Here is a 26637-nt window from a genome sequence, read left to right as displayed (position 1 = left end):
TCTAACAAAAATCTTCCATCAAAAAATACATTTTCCCTATTAAAAAAAAATTCAAAGATTCTTACCTATTAAAAAAAGTTTTCAAAAGAATTTCTATAAAAAAAAACTTCCTTCCTATTAAAAAAAAAATTCTTTACCGAAATTTTCTATCAAAAAAAAAATCTCCTGTTAAAAAAATTATTAACGAAATGATTTTATCAAAAAAAAAAAAAAAATCTTACCTATTAAAAAAAAATTCTATGATGAAATTTCTATCAAAAAAAAAAAAAAATTCTCTAATAAAATTCTCCGTCAAAAATACTATTAAAAAAAATTCCCAAAAGAATTCTTTATCAAGGAAAACTCCCTCCTATTAAAAAAAAATTCTTAACGAAATTCTCTATCAAAAAAAAATCTCACTTGTTAAAAAAATTTTTAGTAACGAAATTATCTATCAAAAAAAAATCTTCCCTATTAAAAAAATTCTTCAAATAATTTTCTACAAAAAAAAAAATTCTCAATTAATTCTCTATCAAAAAAAAAAAAATCTCTCCTGTTAAAAGAAAAAATTGTTCCAACAAATTAAGTATATGTCAAAAAAAAAATCTTATTAAAAAAAATTCTCCGAAATTATCATCAAAAAAAAAAACTCAGAAATGTCCCTATCAATGAAAAAAATTTTCTAACGAAATTTTTTATCAATCTTATTAAAAAATTCCCAAAGAAATTCTACCAAACAAAGCCTTTGCCTATATTAAAAATAAAAATTCTCTACAAAATTTGTTTATAAAAAAAAGCCAATAAAAAAAAAAATTTTTTTTTAAAACTACGCTAAACTTAAAAACATGTGACCAACAATATATCAACCCTGTGCTGACAAAGAAACTAATTTTTGACAAAGATAAAATTATCAAACATAGTTGGATTAAATCAAACACAGTTGGACAAAAACATCAAGCACAGACGGACAAAAATATCAAGCACAAATGGATAAAAACATAAAGCACGGACGGATAAAAATGTCAAGCATGGTCAGATAAAACTATCAAGCACGTACAGATAAAACCATCAAGCACGTACAGATAAATATCAAGCACATACAGATAAACATCAAGCACGGTACAGATAAAACATCAAGCACGTACAGATAAAACATCAAGCACGTACAGATAAAACATCAAGCACGTACAGATAAACATCAAGCATGAACAGATAAAAATATCAAGCACGTGATAGATAAACATCAAGCATGAACAGATAAAAATATCAAACACGTACAGATAAATATCAAGCACGGACAGATGAATATCAAGCATGAACAGGTAAAATGTCAGGCACGGTGTAATATTTTGTCAATCCATGCTTGATTTTTCACCCGCCCAATGCCTGATAGTTTAGTCCAGCTCGGCTTGCCATATTAATAACTTTGATTTATTGCATTCGGTTAATAATAACTTAATTTACTATATTTGGACTAGAAAAATCAAAAGTGCATCTTGTTTAAGGAAGACAGTAACACGTGTATTTTTTGTAAAAAAATGGTCATTGGGTCAACAAATGCCTGGATATTCCTCCAGAATTTCAAAATAAATGTTTTAAGTAAGTTATGATGAGGGGATAATTACGATTTCGAAAAAAAAAATATTTATAATAAATTTTTATTATAAAAATTTATTCTCTTTGATTACACAATTAGAAAAAAAATAAGCTTTACAGCAGATGTATATGATCCCAAAGTTGATGTTACTGCTATCCACGAAGTTGTAAATCTTAATGGAGACGAATCATTAAGGATTATAAGTAATGTATCTCCTAGAAATATACGGAAAATGTTCATTTGTATACAAATGGAATTTCACAACAACAGAAGGGTTAGAATCGTTTTTTGAGAGTTAGAAATACCAAAAAAGATTTCCAATTAAATTTGAGAGTTATTATGAGCTGATAGTGCATGGACAAATAAACACAATGAGTTGGTGGCTATGTATAATGATGAGGGGATAATTACAATTCCGAAGAAAAAACATATTTATAATAAATTTTTATTATAAAAATTTTATTCACTTTTATTATACAATTAGAAAATATACGCTTTCCACTTAGTGGGTATGAAGATTATCCAGATAAAAACAATCAACTGATTAGGGCAATATCGCCACACCTATGAAGTTAATTATAAATATTGACCCTACAAATTCGATAGAAATTAGCAGAATTTTTTCTAATTGTACACAATTCGAAAAAATAAGATCCCAGAGTTGATGTTGTTGCTACCCGCGAAGTAGTAGATCCCAATGGAGACAAATTATTAAGGATTTTAAGTAATGTATCTCCTAAACTATATGAATATTTTCATTTGGATACAAATGGAATTTCACAACAGAAGAGTTAGAATCATTTTTTGAGAGTTGGAAATACCCAAAAAAGATTCCAATTAAATTTGAGAGTTATTACAAGCTGGATGGTGCATGGACAAATGAGCACAATGAGTTGGTGGCTAAGTATAATGATGAGGGGATAATTACAATTCCTCCCAAAAAAATATTAATAATAAATTTTTATTATAAAAATTTTATTCTTTGGTTATATTTATAAATAAAATCATAAATTAATTTTTATTAATTATTGCTGTACATTATAAAATGATAATCATGATAAATCGAGCGGATTACTAAAATGTGAAATAAACGGATAAGATTAAAAAGACTTTTTTCTACTTTCAATATGCAACATTTTCTTAAAAATAAAAGGCTATAAAAAGATTTGTGTTCAAAAGAAAATTAAATTTTACGTTTAATAATAATTATATAAAATACATAAAATATATACATTTTGTTCTAAATCATGTTAAATTTCGGCTGTGGTGAATTTTCAAGGTAACGCCAAACTAATGCTATTATTGTCATAACTTGTTAATTTAATTGTAAAATTGTAAAAGTAAGAAAAATAATATTACTTTTTTTGAGAAATGTATTATAAAAAGCGATATAAAAAAATAGTAAATATTATATGATAAAAAATGTAAAGAGGCCAAATCTGAATCTGTTTAAAGATGAACTGCTTGATTTTTGAAATAAATTATGAGACGGTAAAAAACTCCAAATAAAAAATTTCATTTATTACGTTAAATTAAAATATATCTGACTTAATACAGGTACTACAAAAATCATAGTGAATTTGCAGGCTGTTTTAAAAATTGATGTTATTATAATTAGTAAGTAAACTAGTAAGTAAGACTATTAACAAAAGTATAGGATTAGAATTTCCCAAATTATCAAATATTTCATAATTTAAAAAAGAATATTATTATTATTATTGTTAAAGAATTGAGATATTGATCGACCAATATACTATTGTTACACAAGAATAAGTTCATGATCACATGATGACGATCTATGTTGCGAATGTCGAATATATGCAACATAGTGGATAAATGTAATAGGGTCGTGGCTGACCTAGTGCACTGGCATGGTGTACCCCTCCTATGATTGTCTAAGACAGGAATGGAGGACGCAGGTTCGATCCGTCCAGCCAACGGATGCTCTATGAATTATACTGCGTGGGCCTATACCATAGGCCTAGAAGGTGTAGATCGTAGCCCTAGTGGTGGGAAAGTGCGTAGATCATGGTATCACACCGACTTCGGTCACAACCGTGGTATCAACCAATGGTAGACTACCTCGGTAGTCGACACCCAGGGGGAGTAATCCTATCCTGGGCTACCAATTTTTTATTTCAAGGCGGGTGTTCTTGGGAAAGTTCGTGGTTCTGACTCGTGTTCACCTACTCCATAAAAGAACAGAATTCGTCACGCTTCGGGGTGGCTTGCCATGTAGTGATAGTATTATATATAGACTTTTATGTTCTCTGTATAATTGAATCTACGGGTTCGCTTTTCTGTTTTCTAAAAATAAAAAATAAAAAAATAGTGGATAAATGTAATATATTAAATATAATTCATATAGTTTATATATTCCATATAGTTTATATATTTCATATAGTTTATATATTCCATATAGTTTATATATTCCATATAGTTTATATATTTCATATAGTATATATTTTATATATTTTATATAGTACATATATAGTATATATTCAATATATTGTAATTAGTGTAAATTTTATTATAAATAGATCGTATTTGCAAGGTTGAATAAAGCGCGCACTCATGCCATGTATTAAGGGTCAAAAAGTCCTAAAGTTTAATGATGATAATAAAGTCTATATTCTAAATATACACCTTGTCCTGAATTATGTCTTATACACTTTATTTCTTATTTCCTATTGTTTGTTTTTGATTGTTTGTAAATCCTTCATTTGCGTCTGATCGTATAGGCTAATTGGGAAGCTATACTTTATTCGCATCTGGTCGGATTTGTTAGAATTGATTGTTTTGTATAAGATTTATGTTAATCATCTTAATTCCTGACCTCTCCGATCCTTCTGCTTAATACATTTTTAATTAAACTTACTGCTTAATAATTTTAAGCAACTAAAGAACTGACGTTAACACTATATTACTATTCCAAGTCTATAAATTATTAAAAAATGTAGATAGCTAATAAGTTATGTAAATACTATAAGTCAATAAATTAAATGTCCTAATAAACAATTTTATTTTAAAAAAACATTGCTAATGTCATTCAGTTATTATTAATATTGACATTGAAGGATAAAAATTGTTCAAATATTTTATATGCAAATAAAGAATAATAATCAAGCTTGTTAAATTTGTAAATTTGTTAATCTTTAGCATTGAATTCTTATCTTTTTTTTTGATATATATATCTTTACATTTAAATTGACTAAAGTGAGCTCAATTCTTTTAAATCTTTATTATGTTTTATAACGAGGGTAAACAATGATATTTTTAATTATGATAAGATTACAGTATAGATTACAGTATATTGGTATTAAATTCTTTAGTAGTATTATATATGTTTAGTATAAATAATTATAAAACAATCACTGTCAAAATATATAGAATCTCAGTAATTATTGTAGCTAATTGGTAACAATTTTGAGATTAGAATATGATCCTTAATAATGTAAATAATAAAATTTGATTAAAAAATAACTTTAAATTCTATTACTTTGGCATACAATAAAAAGAATAGTAATATTAAAATTATTTCCTTAAATTGTTATATTTATTTATATCAATTTATTTATACAATTTAAATGATTTATATGTACTATGTGTAACCTTAGTTATTATCTAACAAATTTCTTTTATAAAATCATAAACATTAATAACCAAATCACTGTAATTTAAAACTTTTATACCATGTAATTGGAATACCTTCACTTTTTCTTTCTGGAAAAATAAATCTTCATATTTTCCATCAATATTCTCCAAAATAGCCAAATACTCAACTCTTTTCGTTTTCATAATATATTCTTTTATATAGGGGAAAATATCTTCATTTTCTTCTTTCACTATTACATTTTTTATTAACAATCTTTTAATAAAAGTATTTTGTAAATTTTTTAAGAATATTTCCAAATTAATCGTATTACTAATCATAAGAATTAAATTTAAATACTTTAATTTAAAAGGAAGTATTTGTCCTAAATTTTGTAATATAATTGAACTAAAATAGTAACTTTCAGAGTAACGAGGACAATTAATTGTAAGATAATTAAGATTTTGTGTAATATTTTCAATTAAACTAAATAATAAATAAACACTCTTAGTAGTATCTAACCAAGTAGTAACCAAATATTTAATATTGCTACAATATTTTATAATTAATTGTAATAATTGTTGTGATTCTTTGTTCGTAATTCCAATATTTTCTATATAATTGCCAAATTTTTGCATTAACAATTTTAATGATTCAATTTGTAAAATTCCACGCATAAATAAAGACTTTAATTTAAAAGGTTTAGTGACATTACTAATTTGTTGAACAAAATTAGAATCTAGGGAATAACAATAAACAATATGAATTGATTCTAAAGCATTCAGCTGATTAAAGGCTTCGTTTAAAACAACTATATTTTTAAAATCAACATGATAAAATATAATTGTATTTAATGTATTTGAACAATCAGAATATTTTAATGATAATAATGAATGATGCAATGGTGAATCGTTATAACCAAATAAAATCTTTTGAAGATTTTCCTGAGATTTAATTAATTGTGATAAGCTTTTTTCAATTACTGAATAATTAAAATTACATGATGGAAATTGAAAATCAAGTGACGAAATTGATTTGCAATTAGAGTAGATATTTCTTAAAAACTCCATTATGTTATCAGTTATTTCATGGAAATCAATTTTAAAATTTTTAATATTATAAATGAAATTCGGATTTTGTAAAATTAATTCAAAAATCTCATTAAAATAATCAATTTCAATCTTCCTAATAAACGTAACTTCAAAACTATGCAAATTTGCTCCGTTTTCAATGAATATTAGAAATAACAACTTATATATTAATTTTGTAGAGATTGGAATTTGTAAATTTGTTTTTCGTGTAAAATATCTAGAATGTTGCTCATTACTAGTTGTTGAAGTCCCAACAGTTGTAATCCACTTTTCAATAGAACAACAAATCTTAAATGAACTTAAATGTTGAATAAAACTAGGATAATTAAATAATGCATTTGAAGGAAATAATTCATTATGAATTACATATTCATTTAATTTCGTTTTATCATCATCATTTAAATAATGCAAATAAATTTCAATGAAATGATAATTTTTAGGATCTTTAATTGAAAAAGGATCTTCCCATAATAATGGGATTGCTAAACGACACCATAATCTGTTAACTAATATACATGAATGTAATGTTTTATGATCATAATGAAAATATTGTATAACTTCGTTCATTAACTCGGGTAAGTCTCCTGAAAATAACTTTGAGCATGCCATATTAAATGAAAAAAAGAAGGGAGAAAAGGGGATTCCAAAGTTACGCCAATATGATAAATTTATTATTTGAATTTCGGAGCGGAAACTCCGTTTGTTGCACAAGTTACTACACATGATCATGATCTGCAAAAAAAAATTGTGCGACAAATATCGTGTAGTGATGCCGCTGCCTCATACAATGCTTAAAGAAAATGTTTATCATTTTTCATTTATGTACATAACACGTCATTTTTTATACTATCTATTGTTAGTAGTAAACAAACGATAGTAAGTGCAAAACTTGCCTAACTTTCTAAACTAATAGACAATCCTAAAATAAATAAATAAGTTATAAATTAATAGATAAAAAAATGTAAAGAGGCCAAATTACTAATCATTTGAATCTGTTTGAAGGTAAATGCTGTTTTTGTAATAAATTTTTAGATGGTAACTAATATTTACTAATTAGGAGTATGTGATAAAATTATAAAAATATCCAAATGAAAAAATTTCATTTATTTCGTTAAAATTAAGATAAATAATCTAAAGTATTAGGTACGATTATAGGTATAGTACAAGCATAGTGATCATGCATCTTGAAGCAACCCTGATTGATGAATGTTATAATTAAATTAGAAAGATGACAAAAGATCATCTACAAATCCTTTGCGTATGTTCATTATTAGCAAAAAAATTAGATAGCTAAATTACTAATTAAATTAGTTGTCATACTAAATATAGTTTTGTTTCATGCTATGTGGACATACGGGGAATTATAAGTTGGATTAGATTAAAACTCATCAAAGTTCTAGAAAGATCTGGTAGCATTTTATTCCTTACTTGTAATTTCATAATAAAGTTGTTTGAAAATACGTACAATTCAATACATGTCATCATCAGGATTCGCATCAAATATAAAAACTAACAAGGGTTCTGAACGCAACTATAAAAGTTAATTTTATATTTTGTATAGCAAATAAGTAAAAATTCTAAGAATTTAGTAATATAAATGTAATCAATAAAGAAATATTATTTTTAAATTGAAGTCTTCTGCATACAAATTAACTTTCATTATTCTAAAAGCGGACCGAAATTTTAGGCTGTTTTAAAAAGTTGATGATATTAATTAATAAGCAAACTAGGACTAACAAAATATAGAAATAGCTTTTCACTAATTATCAAAGATCTCAAAGGTTAAAAATGTTAATAAATAATAGAATTTTTGAATAAGAACATATATAAAAGGATTGAGTAAATTTAAGTTTAAATTTTGTAAGTTAAATAATTTTTTTCATTTAAGTTAGAGAGAAATGAGGATTATTCTCCATACACTTTTAACTGTTTAATTAGCAATGTTTTTCAAAATATTAATTTTTAAAGTTAAATAGTGAAGTGAATATTGTTTGAGTCACGTTGATTCTATAAATGTTATGATCAGTTGATCCGTTATGTCTAAATATCTGAAAATTTTAAATATAATATCTCTCTTTCCTCTTTTGCAAATATGGCATGCTTAAAAATTTTTTCAGGAGACCAACCTGAATTAACAGACGTACGAAATTATACAATATTTTCGAATGACTTTTCGATGTATTTTAGTTAATATATTATGGTGTCGTTTGGCAATTCCATTATTATGGAGGACCCATTCTCAGGATGGCATCTTAAAAATTACTGCTTTATTGATTTACTTACACAAATTAAATGATGATGACAAAATAAAATTAAATGAATATGGAATTATTACTGATTCATTATTATTTCAAATACATTACTTAATTATCCTAGTTTTATTAAATGTTTAAGTATACAAAACTTTAGTTTTCTATTAAAAGTTGGATTGCAAAAACAAGAGTTTCAAACTTTAACAAAGAACTGAAATAGTTATTTTGTTTTCCTGTCATTAATCAAAATATTAATAAAAATGATACTAATTTACATACTTTTGAAATTTCATGGACTTTTGGGATGCTTGACGATGATTCTTTCAATTCTACTCTACAATTAACCTTACAAAATCCAATTTAATTTATGGTATTAAAATCCCAAAAATTATTATGTCTAGGAACTTAATATCATTTATAAAATGTTTTTTTATTCTAATTACACTACAATTTCATCACTTCATATTCTTTCTTGTGATCTTGTTGAAAAAGATTTATACAGGCTGATTGATTCACAGCAAAAACTCAAAAAAATTTATTTTAATTGTAAAATAATGATCAAAATATTTTTTCAGCAATTGATTTAATAACAAAATCTTGATTATTTTAATATTGATACTATTTACCGATTTAATCCTGATCAAATTAGATTATGATAGTTTAATTGTATTACAAAATTTAGGACAAATTCTTCCTTATAGTTTAGAATATTTAGGTTTGGCGCTTAAATTCAATGTAAATGATTTGGAGGTATTCTTTAAAAATTTTCAAAAATTTTCAAAATATTATTACTAGAAAATTATTATTCAGTAAGTAATTGTATCAAGAAAGTGAAAATATTTTACCTTGTAAGAAATATATTACAAAAGAAAAAAGAGTCACCTAATTAGCTATAGAGAGTCTTCTCATTTGCAAGGAAAGATCTGTTTTATTTGAACAATAAAGTAGAAGAGTTTAAATTTATGGTATTCAAGTTGATGAGCTTATAAATGAATTAAATAGTTATATACTGGCCTCAGTGGCCTGTTGCATTGCAACAGGATTAAATGAGTTTAAATCAATATCCCATTAAATATTAGCATGTTTTTTTCTTATCTTTCAAGTAAAAAAAAATTACACAAAGCATATTTATACAATTTATTCAATAAAAAAAAAATTTTTACTTAAATTATATCGCTAATGCAAACCTAAGAAGTGAAAGAATGAAAAAAAAAGAAAAATAGAAAAGAAAATTAATAAAACAATAATAAAAAAATTACTAAAAATAAAAATCATGCTTATTATTGGACCAACAAATCGATATAAAAAATATTAATATAGATTACTATAAAGAGAAAAAACTGGGATGAAAAATATTATAAATTCAGTTTCAAAATTAAAAAAATAGAAAAAAATAATATTAAAAATTAAAAAAGAACCGGTTTAACAAAAATAGACTGAAAACGAAATAATAAGATCCAGTCCTTAATTCTGGCCATGGGGGTATGAATAACAAAATTAGGGAATATAAATAACAATGGAATCCTCCATTGGAACGTACACATGACCCGACAGCCAATCAAATTATTCAAACCATAATAATTACGGAATAGATCAAATCACAAGTCGCGCAATTCAAAATTATTTATACAGGTTAATCTAAGCTTTGCAGATAAATTTATTTTATAAAATTTAATAAATGAGTAAATGAAAACATTTAAAATTAAATTTTAAAAACAAGCAATAAAAATCTAATTAATAATCTTCACATGCGCAATACTACATACAGGTTGTAAAGAATGTGTGAAATCTTAACACTAACTTATACAAATTAATAGGGATGTTAAGTGGTTTATTCCGAACTGATTTAAACCGGATTACTCAAACCGAAAATAATTAAATGAGAACATGTCATTTTAAAAAATATCTAGAGTTTATTTAACAGTTAGTCCAGGTCTTAAACCAGGTTATTAAACCTAGTTTCATCTAGTTTGAGACCTGAAACTAGTAGTTTGGAGCACAAACTGAACTAGTCGAACCATTAAATTTCAATAATAATATATGTGTATATATTTTATAACATTATACCCTAGATATTTTACATACTTCAAAGCCAAAACACTTGTTTTGTGTGGAAACAGATTATCACGTAAAAATGATTTTGTCACGAAATTACTCCTCAATTCCACCATACATTAATAGGGTTTTCTTAGCAAGATTCTTTTAAAGAATTGCATTACACATTTCAAATCTATATCGATTGCAGCGAGAAATAATAGCATACATGTTTCCACAATCCCACTCGCCAAATCACACAAAAAACATATAGCTATATAAAAATGAGACTTTGATTTATTGTTTGTAAGAAAAATTATATATTGCTATTCATAATGCGTAGTTAAAAGTATTATGATATTTTAATGTAAAAATATGTTAGAGATTATAGAAAATTACATTTGCAATCATACTGCGCTATAAAAAAATATTAAATAAGAATATGTTAAGTATACAGAAAAATTACACATTGCAGTTCATATTATAAAAATATTATGGTGTTGTAAAAGTCTTATTCGTAAAGAATATATTGAGAAAATTAGAATAAGTGTTGTGATTAGAAAAGTAAGCCAAAGCTCTATACCATCTACCCTTCAGATGGCGTAAGATTAGAAAATGGTTATTTGGTAGATATAATGTGTACATGTAAGAACCTTTGGGTACAATATGATAATTGGTGATTGTTGGTCCATTAATTTTCAATTGATTGCTTACTTTATCGAGTATAAATTCTCTAACTTCCGCTCTAATACTGAGCCCGATCAAAACATGAAGGAAATTATCTTTTTGCAGATTTTGAATCATCATGTTCGTGTAGTTTGATAGAATGGGATATTTTATTGGATCCAAGTGTTTTATTACTATATTCACCGTCTTTACAAGTGGTGGTTTTGGATTTAGTATTTGTGGAAGCAAATACAATGCTTTTTTTCCAGGCCTTTCTAGTTGTCTTCCCGGAACTATCGTTAGATTTAACTCCATGTCCTGATCTTCCTTTTCTGATAAGGTTACCTCGTTTTGCTCCTTCAAAAAAATTTTACAAGTTTGGCTTTATCAACTTAATATATACATAAAAATGAAATAATAGAATGGATACAAATCAATGGATTTACCAACTGATCTTTGTTGAGAATCATTTTTACATTTTTGATCAATGAAATCTTCTTCTTCGTAAGGTTTGCCGTCCTTGACCCACTTATTATATTCAGTCCAATTCACGGAAGTCCTTGATCTTTTACTTGCTTCTTCTAACTCTTCTTCTGTGAACTGAGGAAACAGATAGCGAGGAAACTGAGACTCAGTCATATTTGCGAGTTTTTCTTTAGTTTAAGAGAAGTTTGATGTGATGTCAATGTGGTTTGTTGGTGATTTTAGAAATGAGAGGATACTGCTTCCGTATATGTCCCTTCATATGTATTTCAATATTTGGTAATCAGTATTCACCATGATTTGTAAATTGTAATCTATTGTTCATCGTGATCATTCTGTGTCGCACCTTCTATGAAACCAAGTTGCTTCATTGAGAATTTCCTTAACTATCTGAATATATCTAATCTGGGATTTACAAAATTCTTTTTAAGCTCATCGAAATCATGCCTTAATTTCAGTATTTTGGCTATAAGCGAATACCCTGACTTTAAACTTAAGTTCAGCATTCTAAATAGCAGTTTTTCTCGTGCGCTAGTGCCTTTACTCTTATTGATGAATGAGGCAATTCTCTCGTGTTTTGTTTAGTAGACTATTTCATTGCTGTATTATATCTGCTCTGATTCCCAAAAAAAAATTTATTCACGAGTACGAGGGAAAGTAATTCGGTTGACTTATTCCAAAAAGTACTGGTTGTTGTGTGTGCTCTATTTGCGATGTTTTTTCCGGATATACCCACAGGTTGTTTTATTCCAATTGTATTTTCTTGCATACGGTATATATTTTTATGTTCAATATGCACAACAGAACCATCTCGACTTTATAGATGATTTTCTACTTCGTCAACAGCTAATAACAAAAAATAAGCAATTTTGTTGCCATTTGTATTTGGGTACATACAGTATATTGTAAAACTCATGCGAAGCGACTTTCTCCTAAATAGTATTGCTTATCTATTTATTCCATGTTTTTAAATTTGATTTACCTGTTCATTAAAAAATTTGTTGACAATATTTTGATCATTATAAAATTTTAAAGCAACTATTTTATTCGGGTTTCTTATATATTCATTTTTTGCTTATTATAATTCAAAGAGTCATCGACTCATCGCCATATTGCTGAATATACTTTATCAAAAATTTTTTCACCTAATTCTTCAATATTATCAAACTGATTATATGGTATCCATTCAATTATCATATAATCCATTTCTGATTGCATCTCTTGAATTAAATTATTGATTCTTTCATTCTTACTAATCCAGTTCGTGATATAGTATGATTTATATCATTCATACTTTACATTATATAAATTCGTATATTGTTCGTCACAATTTTTACATGCTCCATAGTTATTTTTCATTTATAAGATTATTATCTTAAAATTAAAGATGAAACTTTTTTGCAGAAAAAAAAAGAATAAGAAAAAAGAACGCCAAGTTTTCAATCGATTTTTATAACCTTTATAAAACTTATTACTTATGTAAGATAAGCTTTTGCAAAAAAAAAACTAAATTTATCAATCGATTTATAAGCATAATAAGGGTAATACAATTGTATTACTCGTGTAATAAGCTTTTTCAATTTTTCAACCGATTTTGTAAACATAATAAGGGTGAGAAATAGTATTCTTGCACAAATATAGATAGAAAAGAAAAAAAATTGCTTCGATTTACAATTGTATTACTTGTATAAATATAGATAAGTGTGGTACAATGGTATTTTTCATTTTTGTGTCAAGATGATAGATAGACTTTCGTGATAAAGGATAATTACATCATTTGATTATGGTTGTACTTTCATGGAAAGTTTGATTTGTAAAAAATTGTGTAACCAGTCAATCAAAGCTAAAAATGGTTGGCCGACTTTCTAAAAAGGAAACCACTTGAAGACAAATTCTATTGTTAACGTTAATGTTAACGTTAATTACGTTCGTTCTGTTCATTCAGTTAGTTCATTGTCCCACCCCTTGTACAGTAGCTTTATAATATTTCTAGCATTTTAAGAATTACGGGATATTATTAATCTATGCAAGATTTGGTGTTTAAAGTATGTTTTTTTTCATCATTAACTAATAAAAATGATCATCATGATCGAGAAATTTTTTTTTTTTATCAAAATACAATTTTACTTCGCAAGATTTTACTAAGTTAAGTAATGCTAACTATTTGTTTATTGATGTGTTATTTTTATTGTTTCAATTTAATTAAATTGTTAAACTAAAAAAAAGATGATAGAAAAAGCGACCAATTAGATCATGTGTTTATACGATAAAATTCAAATTTTCAACCAAAATTATATAATCACATTTAATTTTTTCATCATATCTGCCTAAATTAAGTAAAACTTCCAGTTTAACTAAATACAAAAAAAAATATAAATTCTCTAATTAAAACAAAATTAGTAATCCAATGTCACAATTTTGCCAGAAATAAACTAAAAATAATCGAATGGTTTGAACAATTAAATTTAAGTGTTAGATGGGATTTATTAATGGCTTAGCGAATTATATGTTTGAAACATAAAACCTTTTTCAGTCATAGAGTATTTATTTTTTTTAAAAAAAATTGGATTGGTTACAGTTTAAAACCTAACAAACATTATTAGCGAACTCTTTCACCTAGGTACTTCATTAATAGGTGTAAATAATAATCACCTATTCCAAAAAAAAAGATCAATAAGTTTCCTTGATTTACTATGTCTAAATAAGATATTATCTTTACTAACATTTTTTACTGAATGGTGTAAAAAACCATTGTAAAGTTGTGATATCTTTTATTTTGGCATTATTTCTCCTTCATCAAATAATACCAACCCTGTTAAAGAAACTCTCTTATTAATCATTCCTAAAAAGACAGTTATTTTCAAAATTAAAATCATAACGAATATATTCATATTGGTATTTTATGACATTATTGGTATAATGGCATTTAATATCTTGAAGTCTCTTTATTTTGCAATTTTCTAGTTGTTTTGTTCTTTGGTGGATTTTGTCCATTTTATCTTTAACATCAGTTGCTTTTGTTACATTTTATCCTTTAACTATGATCTCATACAACTTTTTTTATTAATTCTTTCAATATAAATTTGTTATTGTAGATTTCTATTTTTTTTGTATTATTACTAGTTCCATTAAAAGTAAATAAATAAAATTGAAAAACTGGTTACTAGTAAATAAACTTTCAAATAAATACTTTTTATAACATAACAATAAATGTATGTAACAAATAAATTTCATTACTTTTTTATATAAAATAAGCATTTTATATAAAAAAAATTATGTTCTTGTCTTTTAAATAAAAAAAGTTTAAAATTATTAGTGATTAACCAATAAAAAATTGAATTTTAGGGGGTGATTTACCCTTGTGTTAGGAATAAATTCACTCTTTGCATATTATTTTTATAAATCTTTTAATACTAATGAAGTGACCTATAAATATGAATATTAAATTGAATTATTTTAAATAATATTGTGCGAATAGATAGGTGATATAATTGCCAGTGAAGTTTAATGAATTAATCTGGGATAAAATATAGGTTGATCTGCTGGGATTAAATACTAGAATTATCTGGGTAAAATATGGGATAAATATGGAGTTTACTCCCAGACTTTTGATCAGAATAGTGATAGTTGGGTCATTTGTTAATCATTTTTGGTTTAATTATTCCTGATCATCTGCAAATTAATTAGTTTTACTAATATTATCAATTGATGGTATACAGAAAATTCAATTGTTTTATTATTGTTTAGAGTTTTTTAAAAATAAAAAAAAAATGATAATAATCAATTATCATTAAAAAAAGGTAAAAATCCTGTATCTACATAGTACACAGCATGCACATACAAAGATCTCCAACTGAACCTAAAGAAAAAAAAAATAAATAATTTTTTGAATTGCTCTTTTTTTTAAAAAAAAAATTAGTAGTCAAGCAATACTAAAAAAAAGAAGAAAGCAAATTTAAAAAAGAAAAAAATTAGCATTAGTAATCAAAATAGGCAGATGGAAAAAAATCAAATGACTACTTATTGGAATCTGCAACCTTTAGCATTATTCCTCATTACACGATTTGACAAAAAAAAAATAATATATATAAATACTAGTTGATTATATGGGTGGATGTTCCCAATATCACCCAAAAATTTTCACCCTCACATGACTTTTAATTTCAAAGTTAAATATTTTATAATTAATAAACTTATTTTCTAGTTTTATTTTAATAAAAAAATTTTGTGTATACTTAATTGTAAATAATTTTAATATAAATATTTGATAAAAAAAATAATACATTATCTACGTGTTTAAATATAATTTCATTAAATTATTTGATTTATAATAGTTTTATAAGTATTAAATATTAAAAATATTAAAATAAAAAAAATTAAGTATATGCCGATCATTTTCAAGTTGGTTTTTGATTAAAAATCAAAAGTGATAATAATTAGAACTACCTTTGCTGTTCTTTGTCTTCTAAGTAATCTTAGTAGCCAAACATAATCTTAATGACTTAAAAAATTTATATAATATGTATTGAGAAAACTTTCTCTATTTTGTGATTTTTACTACTATGTAACAACAAGATGATTGACATGCATTTCCGGACATGCAAAATTTGTTTTGTCATACATGCAATACTTGTCAGCATATTGTATTTGCATAAATATTGTTACCATATTTATCTGTACTAATAAGGTATTTAATATAAATAATAAAAAAAGAAAAAAAGATATTTACTTTATCTTTTTGATTAGGAAGAATTTGATATAGTAATGGGTCAATGTATTAGTAAAGGTAATAATACAGCATAAATATATAATATAAAATTAGAATTATCCCATAAAAATTTTAAACAATTTTGCAATATAGTAGAGTTTGAAGGAAATGATACTGGAGGATTTAAGGAAAGGAGTACAGGTATATTAAACAAGCAAAAATATTAAAATACTTGCATAATGTACAAATACAAACTAACTATATTATATATATAACTAAATAATTTATTTAATGATTATTAATACTATAGTTTGTAAGTTATCAGTTATTTAAATTTTTAGTTTTTTACTTTGTTTATTTTACTCAAATAACTAAATACTTTGTTTAAATAAATAATTAATTATATTACAGCTGGTAAGTTATAATACTTAAGGATATTATTATATTTAATATATTTATTTATTGACATCTAATATTTTAATATAATTTAACTAATTATATTTTTAATTTAAATAGATTGTAAGTGATATATTAATTTATAGTAAATACTTTCCTATTATATTTATACCTAACTGATTAAAAATTAATAATACTACAGGGTGTAAGTTATATGACGTCTATATTTCTATATTTAAGCTAACTAAATTCTTTATTTAAAAAATTATTTTGTAATTTCTTTTAGTTGGTAAGTTATTTATTTAATTCTATTATTACTTATTGTTATAATATTTGTATATGATTTAAACTAACTTAATTCTTTGTTTAATAGATCGTAAGTTATAAGTTATTTATTTAATTCTATCATTACTTATTGCTATTTAAATATAATTTAATCTAACTAAATTATTTATTTAAAAAATTATTTAAATAATATAGAAAGTAAGTTATTTATTTAATTCTATTATTACTTATTATTATAATATTTAATTTAAACTAAATTCTTTATTTAAAAATCATTAAATACTAATATAGAGAGTAAGTTATTTATTTAATTCTATTATAACTTATTGTTATAATATTTATATATAATTTAAACTAACTAATTTCTTTATTTATTTAAATAATATAGAGAGTAAGTTATTTATTTAATTCAATTGCTTATTGTTATAACATTTACATATAATTTAAACTAACTAAATTCTTATTTAATAGATCGTAAGTTATAAGTTATTTATTTAATTCTATTATTACTTATTGTTATAATATTTACATATAATTTAAACTATCTAATTTCTTTATTTAATAGATCGTAAGTTATAAGTTATTTATTTAATACTAGTATTATTACTTGTTGTTATAATATTAACATATAATTTAAACTAATTAAATTCTTTATTTAATGTAATTTCTTTTAGTTGGTAAGTTATTTATTTAATTCTATTATTACTTGTTGTTATAATATTTACATATAATTTAAACTAATTAAATTCTTTATTTAAAAATTATTTAAATAATAATATAGAGAGTAAGTTATTTATTTAATTCTATTATTACTTATTGTTATAATATATGATTTAAACTAACTAAATACTTTATTTAATAGATCGTAAGTTATAAGTTATTTATTTAACTTATTTTTATAATATTTACATATAATTTAAACTAATTTAATTCTTTATTTAATAGATCGTAAGTTATAAGTTATTTATTTAATTTTATTATTACTTATTGTTATAATATTTGCATATAATTTAAACTAATTAAATTCCTTTATTTAAAAAATTATTTAAATAATATAGGGTGTAAGTTATTTATTTGATTCTATTATTACTTATTTTTATAATATTTACATATAATTTAAACTAATTAAATTCTTATTTAATAGATCGTAAGTTATAAGTTATTTATTTAATTCTATTATTACTTATTGTTATAATATTTGCATATAATTTAAACTAACTAAATTCTTTATTTAATAGATCGTAAGCTATAAGTTATTTATTTAATTCTATTATTACTTATTATTATAATATTTACATATAATTTAACCTAACTAAATAAATATATTCTTTATTTAAAAAATTATTTTGTAATTTCTTTTAGTTGGTAAGTTATTTATTTAATTCTATTTTATAATATTTACATATAATGTAAACTAACTAAATTCTTTATTTATTAATAGATCGTAAGTTATAAGTTATTTATTTAATTCTATATTTACTTATTGTTATAATATTTGCATATAATTTAAATTAACTAAATTCTTTATTTAAATTATTTAAATTAAATAATATAGGGTGTAAGTTATTTATTACTATTACTTTGTTATAACTGAATATTTGCATATAATTTAAATTAACTAAATTCTTTATTTAAAAAATTATTTAAATAATATAGGGTGTAAGTTATTAATTAATTCTATTATTACTTATTGTTACAATAATATTTGCATATAATTTAAACTAACTAAATTCTTTATTTATAAAATTATTTTTGTAATTTCTTTAGTTGGTAGGTTATTTAATTTTATTATTACTTATTGTTAAGATTTTTACGTATAAGTTAAACTAAATTCTTTATTTAAATAATTATTTAAATAATATAGAGAGTAAGTTATTTATTTAATTCTATTATCAGTACTTATTATTATAATATTTACATATAAACTAAATTCTTTATTTAAAAAATTATTTTGTAATTTCTTTTAGTTAGTAAGTTATTTATTCATTTCTATTATTACTTATTGTTATAATATTTACATATAATTTAAACTAACTAAATTATTTATTTAATAGATCGTAAGTTATAAGTTATTTATTTAATTCTATTATTATTTATTGTTATAATATATACACATAATTTAAACTAACTAAATTCTTTATTTAAAAAATTATTTAATAATAAAGCTTGTAAGTTATTTGTTATTTCTATTGTTATATATTTTAATAATATTTATTTGTTAACTGTATTCTTTTATTTTAAAATTTCTATTACTTTAGTTGGTAGGTTATGTATTATTATAAATATTTATACAAAAAACTAAGACATATATTATCTTAAATTCCTATTTAAATTTTAGAGTAAGTGTTAATTTTAATCTTAAATTTCAGTGTAAATTTTATTATAAACTTTAATATAATTTTAATTTTTTAAATTATAGATTTGGAAAAAGTGGAAATAAAATCATAGATAAATTTATTCATGAAAAAATGTTAAGATGGATTCCTTATAATAAATTTAAAAATGTTGAATATCTTAATGAAGGAGGGTTTGGTACTATATATAAAGCTACATGGTTGATGAATGATGGAGATAATAAAGATGTAATTCTCAAATGCCATAATACTTTAAATGAAAATTTAAATGAATTTTTAAATGAAGTATGATATTTATATTATTTATTTTTTTAATTTAAATTATAATTTACTTATATTAATATGTTTATTATTTTTTATAGTGGAAATATCATGAAAGTTGTTTAAATTCATTTGAAATTATCTATTTTTATGGATTTACAAAAAATCCAGATACTTTGAAATATATGGCAGTAATGGATTATGCAAACAAAGGTAATTTAAGAGAAAACTTAACAAGAATAATTGAAAGTGATTGGGATCAAAAATTATACATGTTGTATGAAATTATTTCTGGACTTGATAATATACATAAACAAAATCTTATTCATTGTGATCTTCATGATGGCAATATTTTAAATCATAATGAGAGTAAAATTTATATTAGTGATTTAGGATTATGTAAACCTGTAAAATCATTTTTGAAAAAATATGATATTTATGGTGTTGTACCATTTATGGCACCTGAAGTTTTAAGAGGTAAATCTTATACTCCAGCTAGTGATATATACAGTTTTTCTATGATTATGTGGGAATTTACATCTGGAATACCACCATATAATAATAGAGCACATGATATTCAACTTAGTTTAAGTATTTGTGAAGGTAAACGTCCTGAAATTATTGAAAATACTCCACAATGCTATGTAGATTTGATGAAAAAATGTTGGGATAAAGATCCATTAAAAAGGCCATCTTCTAAGGAAGTTTTAAAAATTATTTATGAATGGATTTTTCCTCCTTATGGTAAGAAAATTGAAGAAATTAATGAAGAATTAAAATGCAATATTATGGAATTTATAAATGCACCAATTGGGCATAACAATCTTGCTACTGAATCTCACTCACAGGCTTTTTATACAAGTCGCTTACTTGATTTTACTAGTGAACAATTGAATGAAATTCTTGAAAGTAAAAATTCACAAACTAGTGTACAAGTGAGTGAAATGCTAGTAAGCGGAGATTTGAATGAATGCATGTTTAATTTGAAGAAATTAGGTATGTAAAGTGTATATAATATATGGTATATTATAAAATAAATTAATTAATTTTATTTATTTAATATTTAGATATTAAAACAAATGAAAATTAACATAATTATTTGTGTTTTAAAAAAGATATAGTAATATTTGATACCATACATTTAACAAAAATTGTTCCTCATTTTATTCTTTTTAGATCTATTTAAACACTAAGGCTAGAGTAGTGAAATGTTTTAAAGATTCTTAGTTTGTAATTTAAATAATTCTTTTTTTTTTTATATTTTATCCAAATATTAAATATGTCTCTTCTTAGAATTATTTAAACACTAAAACTAGAGTAGTAAATATTTTACAAATTTCTAAGTTTGTAATTTGAATAAATCATTTTTTTTTATAAATTATCAAATATGGTGCCGGAAGTCTATATTCGATAATCACGTGATTTGTTTGAGCTGATTCTATAACATGTGATCTGGAATTCCGCCAATAAAAACTGGATTTCTTGTGTTAAGTACTAATATAATGCAGTTTTGAAAATTTTTTATTACAAACAAGATAAAACATAAAAAAAAGTGGATAAAAAATCGCAACTACCATTTCATAAGAGTCATACATTGATAAAAAATTTTTTTTAAAAAAAATTACATTTGATTCATATTATGATAATTCGGGCTGGCATTATCACAATACATGAATTCGACCCAAATTATCATAAGTTCTGGCCAACATATTTTGTTTCAAATTTGGTCTGATCATATGAAAATCATGCTTATAACTTTTTACGTAGATCTTCTTTTAAAAATCTGACTGGTAATTTGATAGAGCTTACCTCAAAGAATAAAGTTGCCAGTTTATTTTTTCTAAATTGTATTTTTTTTAAGGAGTTGAAAGATTTTAAGTATTACATTTTTATTGACAAGTATAGACTTCTGGCACCATATAAGTATATAAACCCATTTCTAATACATAAATAAAAATGAATAATGCAAATTTTTTATACTTATTTCTAATATTATTAAATATTTTGGTCAATATAGGAATTACACCAAGGATATCTGCTGGATTATGTGATGCATTGATTATTTTTTTGATAAATCAAAGTCTGCAAACTTTATTCTATTTTGATGTACAAGTACATTTATGTATGCTAAAATGAATATACTGTATATTTAATTTATTGCTTGATTTAATCAAATTAAAAAATCAATACACAATTGTAATGATTCACAACCAGCATACTCCATAACCAATAAATATTTGTTTTCCATTTTTGAGATCATAAAATTGGATAATATTTACATGGCAATTAACTACTCATTGCATTTTTAACTATATTTGTATCATGTTAGGAGTATACACATAAATATTACAGACAATTTTTAATATTTACTAAATAGAAATATTAAAACTATAACAATATCAGGATTTTTACAATTTGTACAAATACATTTTTAGAATACTCAGTGAGATTGAATTGGATTAATTTGGGATTAATGGTTATGGTTATTATATATTGCTTTTATGATACTAGTTTTAATATTATTACTGTACATATTATAATAAATTATTTGAAATGACTTCACTAAAATGCACCGCTGGTGCTCAACAAGATAGTATGTGATTTCATAAAAACTATGGCCTAAATCAAAGAAGGTGCACTAATTAAAATTGCTTAGCACCCTCAAAAATAACCAAATAAAAGGTTTAATTAATACTATTATTATTTTTTATGCTACAAATATTGCAAAATAAACAAATTTGAAAAACTTAGGAAAATATAAGCAAAGTATATGCTTTCAGCTAAGGATGGCATCTCAACTGTTTTTTAAATAGTTGCAAAATTACAACTACAGTATATATAAAACTTATAGTTGTGGTGGTGAATTATGGGTTGAAATTAGTAAGGCCTAATTACTCTAGCTGCAGCATTAGGTACTATAATGCGAAATATTATTATTACATTAATGGTATCAGTTTAACCAGATTATTAATAATATAGAATAAAAGTTAGGGTATCAACGTCCTGTATATAATTATTAGCTATTGATAGATTTTCTCCCTAAGATTCTTTTATGTCCAAATTTACAAAATACGTTCTGTAACGAACATTTTAAATAACGGAATTGTTAAACGAAAGAAATACACGAATATAAAGTTTACAATCATTGTGTCATGTTAAAATATCATATAAAATATGCCTTTTTTTATTTATCATATAAAACTTATATATACCTTTTTTATTTATATCAGAATTGTATTAATATATATCATATATACCTTCAGAATCGTTACCCATTAATTATTTACAAAATCATAAGTACGAATATATAAATCACTATACTTTTGAACTTCTATATTATATGATTTAAATTCATTTACTTCATCTTTTAAAGAAAACAAATCATTATAATTATCATCCAAAAATTCTGAAAAAGCCAAATATTTAACCATATTCTTTTTCTTTATAAAATCTTTTATAAAAGATAAAATATGATTATCATTTCCATCTTGTACTATATTTTTAATTAATAATTTTTTAATAAAAGTATTCTGAGAATTATTTAAAAATATTTCCAAATCATTCATATTAAAACTAAGTTCCAAACATAAATATTCTAATCTAGAAGGAAGGATTTGACCTAAATTTTGTAATATAATTGAACTAATTTTAATAACATCATCACTTAAATTATAATCATCAAATTCAAGATCAAATTCTATAAAAAGATGATTAAGATTTTGCATATTATTCTTAATTAAATTAAATGTTGGATTAATATTATTATCATCAGGTCCTGCCAAATCAAAATATTTAATTTTTGTACAATATTTTACGACCAATTCAAGTAATTGACGTTTTGGTTCACTATATTCATCATCTCCAAATTCAAATCCAAAATTTTCTAAATAATTACCAAATTTTTGTAATAATAATTGTAATGAATCTATTTGTAATATTTTACTCATAAATAAAGATTTCAATTTAAATGACTTGGTAATACTAATTATTTGTTGAATGAAATTAGAATTTAAAGAATGACAATAAAGAATATGAATTGTATCTAAAACATTCAAATTATTAATTACTTTTAAATTATCAATTATATTTTCAAAATCAATACAATAAAATATAATTGTATTTAAAGTGTTTGAACAATTTTGATTTTTCAATGTTAATAATAATGAATCATATAAAGTAAGAGTTTTATATTCAAATGAAATTTTTAAAAGATTTTTTTGTGAAAGAATAATTTCTGATAAATATTTTTCAATTGATGAAATAAAACATCTATTAATTTTAAAATAAATTGTTGAAATTGAATTACAATTAGAAATTAAAAAATTTAAAAAAGGAACGATATTCATTACACCTGGAAGTAAGTTAAGATGAAGTATTAAATTTTTAATATTATAAATAAATTTCGGATTTTTTAATATTAAATCAAATACTTCATTAAAATATTTATGATCTCTACTTATGAGCATTACTATTTCAAAAGAATTTAAATTTATTTCATTTTTAATAAAAGTTTTAAATAATAACCAATAAAATAAATTTGCTGAATTTGCAAAATTATTTGTTAAATTTGGAACCCAATTTTCAATACAAAATCTAATGTTTTGTGTATTTAAACGTTTAATAAAACCAGGGTAATTAAATAATGTTTTAGGGGAAAATTCATTATTATTAAATCCATATTTTACAATTAATCTTGTTTTATCTTCATCATTTAAACTACGTAATAAAATTTTAATAAAATCAAATTTTTGTGTAGGAACCGAAAATGGATCTTCCCATAATAATGGAATTGCTATACGACACCATAATCTATTAACTAAAATACATGAATATAATGACGATATATCGTCTCTCAAATATTGAATAATTTCTTCCGCTAATTCAACTAAATTTCCTGAACATATTTTTGAACATGCCATATTTAATGAAGAAAGAAAAAAAGAGGGAAAGGAAAAAAGTTTGTTTTTTAAAATTTACTCAAAATGGGAGTAAATTTATCCATTTTTCGTACACAGTTACACAATTATTTGTCGATCGATTACATTTTACGCCACAAGTTTTTTTATTAATCAATGTTGATCATTTCGTAGATGATTGGGTAACTATTAGCGCAGGGCCCGAGCAAAATACATAAAAAGGTAGCAATATAACCAAAATATATACAGTTCCTTCCTTTATTGGATAATGACAGCGGCATAACGTAATTCTGGTCCTAAAGAAATGAGTGCCGATCTCTTGTTATCTATTTATATATTATTTGGGTCCTATTGGTGCAGGACGACTTATCACCTAGACAAATTGATCACCGAAAAGTTGACAAATTGTCCGTTGATCCATGATCAAGATGTGTTTGTGATTTTAAAATAAATTTTAATGAAGAAAATTTATTAAGAACATTACATACCATATTGTATAATAATTATGATGACAGCGAGGCTTTTATATTATATTAAAATAATCCTTTTGGTTATCTTCAACAAGGGAAAGATATTAACCTAAACCTCAAGAAGTTATTCATACCACTGCAATATTTGATTTATGTAAGTGAAAAAAAACATTGGAAATGTCGTAATTCATAGGGCGCAGTAATTTTTTTTTGTAGCTCACGTGATTCACATATTAATGACGTGCTCCAAGTTATATATATTTTCTAGACAAATAAGACATGTTATTACAGTAAAAATTATAAAAAAGGCTTAAAGGTGATAAAATGGCTCAGCAGATAGTAAAAAGAATGGAAGGTACTAAAAGGTGAAAAAATGTGACTTAAAGTGAAATTTAAGCGATCTACATTAATTCGTTTATTCTTACGTATATTATAAAGATTATAATCTTCCTTCATCATTTTACCGTTAAACGCCGAATTTTCAATTATCTTTTTACTATGGAATAATTTTCTTATTGCTTCAATTACTTATTCACTTATATAATATGATATTACTGTGTTTGTAATGTAATTTTATAAACTAAAACATAATAAAATCAAGAGAATATAATTTAATTTATTGCTCATAATCAAATTTTCCTCACATGATTTGCATTATTTGAAGCCGAGGTTGGGCACTTTTCTTATTTTCTGATAGATATCTGATAATAATTTTTCGGAATTCCAAATGTATCCGAAAGTTTCATACTGCATAGTGACTTGCTCCTTGACTATATGAGAAAAAAAAATATCCTTTAGTATTATTGTAAATCGTATTTAAAATTGTATTTTGCTAAACAAATACATAGCCATGAAGGCAACATTAGAAAATTTTTTATATATTGGAACTTATTATAAGAACAAATGAAGTTAATTTAGAAACTTTTTACATAATTTAATATAAATTTTATATATTATGCCACGTACGTAAATAATGTAGGCTTATGATTTTTCTAAGCGCCTAAGCTGAATAAGTATAAAATATTGCATCATTCAAGAAGGCTGGTTAATCTGATTAAGTCATAAAATCATAACAAACTGCGAATGGCTTAGTTGTATCTAGCAGTGGCTAACGTGGCAATCTTCAATTTATTGATTATTTAGAACGCATGGCTTAGTAAAGAAATTAATGCCACGTATATAAATAAATAAACGTGGCTTATTCGCGAGTTTTTAGGCTTATTTAATTATGATATAATTTATGCACGTCTGAAATGTGTGCCAGGTTGACGGCGCAGTGTGGCGCAGTAATTTCAAAAAGATTTAAGTTAAAGATTTTCTTTTTAATGTAAAGCTTTCAAATTTACACATTGGATGTATTTTCATCTATTTTACAAAATTCACTTATAAATGAAAGTATTAGATTTTGACTTTAGTATATAACAACCGATTTTATCGTCTTTGCCGATCATTTCCAAATTGGATTTGTCGAAAGAACAGTTTTTGTTAAATAACTCGAAAATGGCCTTCTAAACCACCTGTATATGCTCTAAGTAAATTTGCAGAGCGGACGA

General features: G+C 23.6%; 4 protein-coding genes across 4 annotated transcripts; 1 reads left to right on the top strand and 3 right to left on the bottom strand.

Moving 5' to 3' along the window:
• Positions 1–5200: 5200 nt before the first annotated feature.
• OCT59_000349 (uncharacterized protein) lies at positions 5201–6868 on the bottom strand (the record flags this gene model as incomplete). Its single annotated transcript, XM_066138766.1, has 1 exon — positions 5201–6868. One exon carries the CDS (start codon positions 6866–6868, stop codon positions 5201–5203), a length of 1668 nt encoding a protein of 555 aa, XP_065988231.1.
• Positions 6869–11323: 4455 nt separating this feature from the next.
• Positions 11324–11850, bottom strand: OCT59_000348 (uncharacterized protein; the record flags this gene model as incomplete). The annotated part of the gene is made up of 2 exons (XM_025327756.2): positions 11324–11568; positions 11658–11850. 2 exons carry the CDS (start codon positions 11848–11850, stop codon positions 11324–11326), a joined length of 438 nt encoding a protein of 145 aa, XP_025169628.2.
• A 7701-nt stretch (positions 11851–19551) lies between these two features.
• OCT59_000347 (uncharacterized protein) lies at positions 19552–20788 on the top strand (the record flags this gene model as incomplete). Its single annotated transcript, XM_066138765.1, has 4 exons — positions 19552–19722; positions 19800–19911; positions 20347–20694; positions 20766–20788. 4 exons carry the CDS (start codon positions 19552–19554, stop codon positions 20786–20788), a joined length of 654 nt encoding a protein of 217 aa, XP_065988230.1.
• Positions 20789–22973: 2185 nt separating this feature from the next.
• OCT59_000346 (uncharacterized protein) lies at positions 22974–24617 on the bottom strand (the record flags this gene model as incomplete). Its single annotated transcript, XM_025332617.2, has 1 exon — positions 22974–24617. The coding sequence occupies one exon, from the start codon at positions 24615–24617 to the stop codon at positions 22974–22976; it is 1644 nt and encodes a 547-aa protein (XP_025169626.1).
• Positions 24618–26637: the final 2020 nt, after the last annotated feature.

Source organism: Rhizophagus irregularis, chromosome 1 (genome assembly GCF_026210795.1).
Source record: "Rhizophagus irregularis chromosome 1, complete sequence".
Taxonomy (NCBI): Eukaryota; Fungi; Glomeromycota; class Glomeromycetes; order Glomerales; family Glomeraceae; genus Rhizophagus; species Rhizophagus irregularis.
Note: the sequence above shows the minus strand (reverse complement) of the source record. Positions and strands in the feature narration are given on the sequence as shown.